The sequence below is a fragment of the Mauremys reevesii genome, linkage group 13 (assembly GCF_016161935.1).
Source record: "Mauremys reevesii isolate NIE-2019 linkage group 13, ASM1616193v1, whole genome shotgun sequence".
Classification (NCBI taxonomy): Eukaryota; Metazoa; Chordata; order Testudines; family Geoemydidae; genus Mauremys; species Mauremys reevesii.
This window is the reverse complement of record NC_052635.1, coordinates 4407790-4415286: the sequence shown is the minus strand read 5'-3', so window position 1 is coordinate 4415286 and position 7497 is coordinate 4407790. Positions and strand designations below refer to the sequence as shown.

Sequence of the window (7497 nt, the reverse complement as noted above, 5' to 3'; positions counted from 1 at the left end):
GAAACAAATTAAAAAAAAATTATCACAAAAAAATGCCTCAGGGGTTTGTGATGGGCTGCGGGTCGGGAGTGAGGGGCACCAGCAGGGCAGGGGGGACAGGGGCTGCGGGTCGGGAGTGAGGGGCACCAGCAGGCGGGGGGCAGGGGCTGCGGGTCGGGAGTGAGGGGCACCAGCAGGCGGGGGCAGGGCCGGGCTGGCAGGGGCTGTGGGTCGGGAGGAGGGGCACCGCAGGGGTGTGGCAGGGCTGCGGGTCGGGAGTGAGGGGCACCAGCAGGGCTGGGGGCAGGGGCTGCGGGTCGGGAGTGAGGGGCACCAGCAGGGCGGGGAAGGGCTGGGCTGCAGCAGGGGCTGTGGGTCGGGAGTGAGGGGCACTGGCAGGGCTGGGGGCACGGCTGGACTAGAAGGGGCTGCGGGTCGGGAGTGAGGGGCACCGGCAGGGCTGTGGGGCACGGCTGGACTAGAAGGGGCTGCGGGTTGGGAGTGAGGGCACCAGCAGGTGGGGGTGGGGAAGGGCTGGGCTAGCAGCAGGGGCTGTGGGTCGGGAGTGAGGGCACCGGTAGGGCTGGGGGGCACGGCTGGACTAGAAGGGGCTGCGGGTCGGGAGTGAGGGGCACCAGCAGGGCTGTGGGGAAGGGCTGGAATAGAAGGGGCTGTGGGTCGGGAGTGAGGGGCACCAGCAGGGCGGGGGTGGGGAAGGGCTGGGCTAGCAGCAGGGGCTGTGGGTCGGGAGTGAGGGGCACTGGCAGGGCTGGGGGCACGGCTGGACTAGAAGGGGCTGCGGGTCGGGAGTGAGGGGCACCAGCAGGGCGGGGAGGGCTGGGCTAGCAGCAGGGGCTGCGGGTCGGGAGTGAGGGGCACCGGTAGGGCTGGGGGCACGGCTGGACTAGAAGGGGGCTGCGGGTCGGGAGTGAGGGGCACCGGCAGGGCTGTGGGGGCACGGCTGGACTAGAAGGGCTGCGGGTCGGGAGTGAGGGGCACCGGCAGGGCTGTGGGGGGCACGGCTGGACTAGAAGGGGCTGCGGGTTGGGAGTGAGGGGCACCAGCAGGGCGGGGGAAGGGCTGGGCTAGCAGCAGGGGCTGTGGGTCGGGAGTGAGGCACCGGCAGGGCTGGCGGGGCACGGCTGGACTAGAAGGGGGCTGCGGGTTGGGAGTGAGGGGCACCGGCAGGGTGGGGGTGGGGGGGAAGGGCTGGGCTAGCAGCAGGGGCTGTGGGTCGGGAGTGAGGGGCACCGGTAGGGCTGGGGGGGGCACGGCTGGACTAGAAGGGGGCTGCGGGCCAGGAGGGAGGGGCACTGGTAGGACTGCAGGGGGCTGGGCTGTGTGGGGCAGAGGTGGGCGAGGGGCTGCGGGTTGGGAGTGAGGGGCACAGGTAGAGCGGGGGTGGGGAGGCTGATGTGTCTCCTCCCTCCTGACCTGCAGCCCCCCCCCCCCCCGCAGCCGGGGCCCGGGCGGCTCCAGATTTAGCTCTGCCTGTTTCTGGCCCGTGCCCACATCAGCCTGAGTCACCTGCTGCCCCCACAGGCCAGTGCCGGGGGGTCGGGGGGGGGCTATAAATACGATTCGCCCCCGGCTGGGAGAGGCCATGCCCCCCCCCCCCCGCCAGCACTCTGTTGCTTTGGTAACATTACCCATCTCCATGGCAACCTCCGCTGCACCACCATGCAGTTTCCATGGCAATGGGATTCAGTTTCCATGGCAACGGGATGCAGTTCTCTTTCTCTTTGTTGCTGTCTCTCTCTCCCATCTTGCTGGGGGGGGGCTGAGCTTTTTGGCCCCCATCTCCCCATGTGATGGTGGGGGAGGAGCTGGGATGGTGCTAGGAGGAGGGGAGTGAGGGGGGGTTGGGGACCTGGCGTAGGGAAGAGTCCAGGGGTGTGAATTGGTGGGTGGGGGGAAGGGGGGGTATTTGGGACACCTCTGGAATTGGGCAGGAGCCCATGGCAGCCGGGGGACAGGGAGTTCTGGGGGGGGGGATCCCCCCCCTTCAGCCTGTTCGCCCCCAGAGCTACCGCAAGGTGCGTAGCCAGGGCTCCGGGATCCTCGACCCTTCCCCTCCCCCCATTGACGAGGCAGCTCCCGGCTGTGGTACAAAAGGGCTTTAATTGAGAGCAGGAGGCCGCGCCCCCAAAATGGCCTCCGTTCCCCAGAGGCTCAGCGGGGGGGAGCCCAGCCGAGGTGGGGGGGGTCCCTGGGAAATTAAAGCAGAGACCCAGAGGGGAGAATCCGCCTGTGCCTTTAAGTCTCTCTCTCTTAAAGGGGTGGTCTGCTAGGGCAGGTTGTCCAGTTGGTGCCTTTTTAGCTCTTCTTAAAGGGGAGGTGCACATGGACAAATCACAATGGCCTGTGGGGGAGAGTGTCCCAACTTGATGCCGTTACGAGCCTCTTAAATGGGAGGTTTACAAAGTAACCCACCCACCGGGCCCCCGCTCTGTGTCTGTAAGAGCCTGTTAACGCTGCGGAGCATAGCGGGGGAGGGCAGGACAAAAGCTAGCCAAAGCCAAGGTGACCTGAGGCGTGCCTTTAACATGCTCTTAAAGGGGAGGTGCCCACATGTGGCAGGCCTCGGCCGCCGGCTCCCACGGAGCGTCGTAAAGGTGAGGGGCACAAATATGGAGGAAGGGAAGCCCAGTACCTTTGAGAGCTCGTGCAAGGAAAAGTACACAAATCTGGAGGACAGTAAATAAAGAAATAAAGCTTCCAGGACGAAGTGCTGAAGTAGCTGATTAACTCGTTCCCCAGCTGGTGACTTTAAGAGTCTCTTAAAGGTGAGGTGCAGAGGTGTGGAGGGTAAATACTGAGTCCAGGACAAAGCCAGACAGTGTCTCAGTATAACATTCTCAGGTCGGTGTATTCAAGAAATGTGGAGGACAAATAATAAGGCTCGATCGAAGTCCATGCCTTTAAAATCCTCTTAAAGGTGCAGCACATAATTGCAGCGGTCAAATATTAAATCCAGTTTAAAGCCATTCATCAGTCGCCTGTTCAAAGAGTTCCAAGCTGGCACCTTTAAGCCCCTCTTAAAGGTGAGGGGCAGAAGTGTGGCAGGCAAATAAAACAGGCTTTGGCTTGGAGGAGGCCTTGAATACCCCCTTAAAGGTGAAGTGTGCAAACATGGAGGGCAACTAACAAATTCTCCTTGGAGGTGGAACCTTACAAACGCTTGCTGAGATTCAAGACCCCCTTCAAGGGGAGAGACACGAAGGGGAAGCGCAGCCCAAAGGCGGCCAGGCCTCGCCAACGATGTGGCGCTGCTAAGTCCCTCTTAAAGGCGACGCGCACAACTACGGCCAACAAAATCCAGCGCAAAGGCTTCCTGGCATGTCCCATTGCCGCAGCTTCTTCACCACCTTCTTAAAGGGGAAAGGTGCGTGGCTACGGCAGCCAAAAATACTCCGGTGCACTCCGTCCCCGATTGTCCAGCTAAACACAGCGCCTTTAAGGTCATCTTAAAGGTGATGCGCGCAACTACAGAGGACAAAAATTAAGTCTCACCCAGCTGGCACCGTGGAGGCCGGGGACGTGCGAAGCCAAGGGGATTGTGGGAGTCTCCGCCCAGGAGCAGCTCTTAGTCCGGCCGCTGGCGGGTGGGGGAGGCTGCCTCTTAAAGGGCCGGTTCACAGCACGGAGAGGTCGTTGCAGGACTTGGAGCGTTGCTTGAAGAAGCGGCCGTTGCGTGGAACCAGGCTGGAGAGGAAGCGCTTGGCTTTCTTGGTGAGGCTCTCGCGGCGCCCGCCCCCCGGGCCCCCGGCCCCCGGGCCCCCGGCCCCAGCCGGCCGGTGCCGGCGCAGGCGGATCTGGCGCACGGCCCCCTCGAACAGCTCCCGCGTGTTGTGGTGCAGCGCGGCCGACGTCTCAATGTGTTTGCAGCTCAGCATCACGGCCAGACTGCGGCCCTCTGGGGGCGGGGCCGAGAGGCCACATTAGTGATCTGGTCCCAGCCGCCCCCATCCCTGCCCTGGGGCTGAGGGGGCTCAGTGGGGGGGCAGGGAGGTTCTGTGGACTGGGGGTAGATGGGGGGTCCCTAGGGATTGGGGCAGTGGAGGTTCAGGGTCTTTGGAGGGAGCATAGGAGGTTTGGGGGGCAGGTTGGGGGCTCAGGAGATGGGGTGGGTGGGGACACGTGTGATGGCAGTTTGGAGGGGCCTGGAGGGATCAGACAGGTGTTTGGGGGCCTCTGGGCCATGGGCTTAGGGCAATTTAGGGGACCCCTGGGGGATTGGGTTTCAGGGCAGTTTAGGGGGCCCCCTGGGGGATGGGGGTCAGGGCAGGTCGCTGGGAGGTTTGGGGGGCTCCCCAGGCAATGGGGGGTCAGGGCAGTTCAGGGGGCCCCTGGGGTCACTCACCCTCCAGCGAGACCTCGCGGGAGCGCGCCAGGTCGCTCTTGTTGGCCACCAGGATGACGGGGGGGTCGGGGTGGGGGCTCCCCTCCCGCAGGCGCAGCAGGGTCTGGGGGATGCGGCTGAAGCTGCGCCGGTCAGTCACCGAGAAGACGAGCAGGAAGGCGTCGCCCGTCTGCAGACACGACTCCTGCAGCCAACCGCCCGCCTCGCCCTGGGGAAGGTGCCCCCAGCACCCCCTGTCAGCACCCCAGAGAGCCGCATAGATCTGCATACATTAAGTGAGGCCCCACCTTCCCCCAGCCAGCATGTTATTGGCTAGTTCATGTCATGCACCCTCCAGCCTCATGCATTAATTTGTATAAGTCTGCATAAATTTACATGCTATCAATTCCCTCCAATGAGCCGCATGTATTGGCCTGCATAGGCCCAACCTGGGCCACTTGCATTAATTTACATATATTTGCATGTATTTGCGTGCCTTCCACGCACCCCACTTCTCTCCCTCATTTGCATAAATGTACATGCAGCGCCCCCCACTCCAACTCCATGCATCACGTGCCCAGCGCTGCATATCTTTGCATATCATTAACAAAGCAGCCACTGGCTCTGAGGCTCACGTTGCTCCAAAGCCAGGCCATGCTGCAGGCAAGTCACTAATTTGCATACATTTGCATTCCCCCCGCCCCCTTGGGCGGGGCCCCGAGGTCTCACCTGGTCCCAGATGTCGTAGAGGATCAAGGTTGTGAGCTCCTCGTCCACCGACAGGCGGCGCTCGTAGGTGTCCGCTGGGGGGAAGCACAATTGGGCGGGGGGCGCCAGTTCCCCGGAGCCGGGCCCCCCCCCCCCAGCCAGGGACCCCCACAGAACCGGGGGCCCCAGTTCCCGCCGGTGCCCCCCGCCCGCCTCCGCCCCCCCCGGCACTCACCGGCGGGCTCGTCCTCGCGGGGGGCCCCCTCCGGCAGCCCCCCGAAGATGCCGGCCAGCGCCGTCTTCCCCACGCCGCTCTCGCCGGCCAGCACCACCCGGTAGGGCCCCCCCGGCGACCCCCCCGGCGACTCGGGGGGCGAGTCCGGCTCCTCCACCGCTGCCTCCCGCCGCAGCTGGTTCCTGGGGGCAGGGGCAGGCTGCTGGCGGGGCCCGGAGCCCCAGGGGCAGCGCCATGGGGGAGCTGGGGGCACAGCTGGGGGGGCAGAGGGGGCGGGGGACACAGGCGAGAGGGGAGGTGAAATAGGTACAATAACCCCCCCTTCCCCAGCACCTCCCCTCCCCCAGCACTCCAATCCCCCCACTCCAGAGCACCCCCAACCCCTCCCAGCACCCAACCCCTCCCCAGAACCTCCCCCAACACCCCAATCCCCCACTCCAGAGCACTCCCAACCCCTCCCCAGAACCTCCCCCAGCACCCCAATCCCCCACTCCAGAGCACCCCAACCCCTCCCCAGCACCCAACCCCTCCCCAGAACCTCCCCCAGCACCCCAATCCCCACTCCACAGCACCCCCAACCCCTCCCCAGCACCCAACCCCTCCCCAGAACCTCCCCCAGCACCCCAATCCCCACTCCACAGCACCTCCATCCCCAACCCCGCACTCCAAGCCCCATCGGTCCCCTCCCACCCCATCTCTCGAGCCAGCCCCCAGTCTCCTGCCCTCCCCACCTGCTGCCCGGTCCCGGGGTCCCGGGGCTGGTTCCTGCCGCTGCCTCCGTCCCCCGCGCTCGCGTCTCTCCGGAGCCGGCCGGGAAGCTGCTCCCTTTAAACCCCCCCCCGCACCCGCCCGCCGGGGAACGCCCCGCCCCGTGAGGTCACGCGTGGGGGCAGACCCCTCATCACCCCTCGCGACCACCCCGGAGCCCTTGGGGGCCCCCGGCCTCGGGGGGCGGAGAGCTGGGAGGGGGCCATGGGGCTGGGGGGCGCGGGCTGGCGGGGGGGGCACTGGCTATGGCGGGTGTAGGGAAGGGGAACTGATGCCGCTTAGAGGGCGCATAGGGCCTGGCTGTGGGGGCGATGTTGCTAGTGAGGGTCGCTGGCTGCCGGGGACATGGGGACTGGCTACAGGGGTGGGAGTCACTGGCTGCCGGGGGACATGGGGACTGGCTACAGGGGTGGGGAGTCGCTGGCTGCCGGGAGTCACTGGCTGGCGGGGGCATGGGGACTGGCTATGGGGTGGGGAGTCACTGGCTGCCGGGGGACATGGGGACTGGCTACGGGGTCGGGAGTCGGTGGCTGGCGGGGGCCCTGGGGACTGGCTACGGGGTGGGAGTCGCTGGCTGCCGGGGCCCTGGGGACTGGTTATGGGGTGGGAGTCGCTGGCTGCCGAGGGGGCTGGGAACTGGCTATGGGGGGTGGGAGTCACTGGCTGGCGGGGTGGGCATGGGGACTGGCTATGGCAGTGGGGAGTCACTGGCTGCCGGGGGCATGGGGACTGGTTATGGGGGTGAGGAGTCGCTGGCTGCCGGGGGCGGTGGACATGGGGACTGGCTACGGGGTGGGGAGTCACTGGCTGGCGGGGGCATGGGGACTGGCTATGGCGGTGGGAGTCACTGGCTGCCGGGGGCATGGGGACTGGCTATGGGGTGGGAGTCACTGGCTGGCAGGGGGCATGGGGACTGGCTATGGGGTGGGAGTCACTGGCTGGCGGGGGCATGGGGACTGGCTACGGGGTGGGGGAGTCGCTGGCTGCCGGGGACATGGGGACTGGCTACGGGGTGGGGAGTCGCTGGCTGCCGGGGTGCCCTGGGGACTGGCTACGGGGTGGGAGTCGCTGGCTGCCGGGGACATGGGGACTGGTTATGGGGTGGGGAGTCGCTGGCTGCCGGGGGCATGGGGACTGGCTATGGGGTGGGAGTCACTGGCTGGCGGGGAGGGCATGGGGACTGGCTATGGGGTGGGAGTCGCTGGCTGCCAGGGGACATGGGGACTGGCGCGGGGGGTGGGGGAGTCGCTGGCTGCCGGGGGGGGACATGGGGACTGGCTATGGCGGTGGGGGAGTCGCTGGCTGCCAGGGGGGGCTGGGGACTGGCTATGGGGTGGGGGAGTCGCTGGCTGCCGTGGGGGAGCCTGGGGACTGGCTGTTGTGAGTAGGTCCTTGGAGGGCAGAACTCTGCCCGTAGGTGGAATTTGGCCCCCCCCCCCAGTCTGCAGCTCCCCCCATCCAGCTG

The 7497-nt window shown here is 66.3% G+C and overlaps 1 protein-coding gene across 1 annotated transcript; it reads right to left on the bottom strand.

Moving 5' to 3' along the window:
- Positions 1 to 2069: 2069 nt before the first annotated feature.
- Positions 2070 to 7117, bottom strand: REM2 (RRAD and GEM like GTPase 2). The gene is made up of 5 exons (XM_039498751.1): positions 7042 to 7117; positions 5265 to 5519; positions 5051 to 5124; positions 4343 to 4550; positions 2070 to 3895 (listed from the first exon to the last, which is right to left on the bottom strand). The coding sequence occupies exons 1-5, from the start codon at positions 7115 to 7117 to the stop codon at positions 3615 to 3617; spliced, it is 894 nt and encodes a 297-aa protein (XP_039354685.1). The 3' UTR covers positions 2070 to 3614.
- Between the last annotated feature and the right edge of the window lie 380 nt (positions 7118 to 7497).

What these genes read in the sequence shown, in the direction of transcription:
- REM2 (XM_039498751.1), bottom strand. Translation starts at nt 7,117, where the DNA reads ATGTCCCCGGCAGCCAGCGACTCCCACCCCGTAGCCAGTCCCCAGGGC. An exon ending in AGCCAGCGACTCCCCACCCC is followed by an intron (nt 5,520 to 7,041) that starts GTAGCCAGTCCC and finishes CTGCCCCCCCAG; the next exon opens with CTGTGCCCCCAGCTCCCCCA. An exon ending in CCGCGAGGTCTCGCTGGAGG is followed by an intron (nt 3,896 to 4,342) that starts GTGAGTGACCCC and finishes CCCCGCCCCCAG; the next exon opens with AGGGCCGCAGTCTGGCCGTG.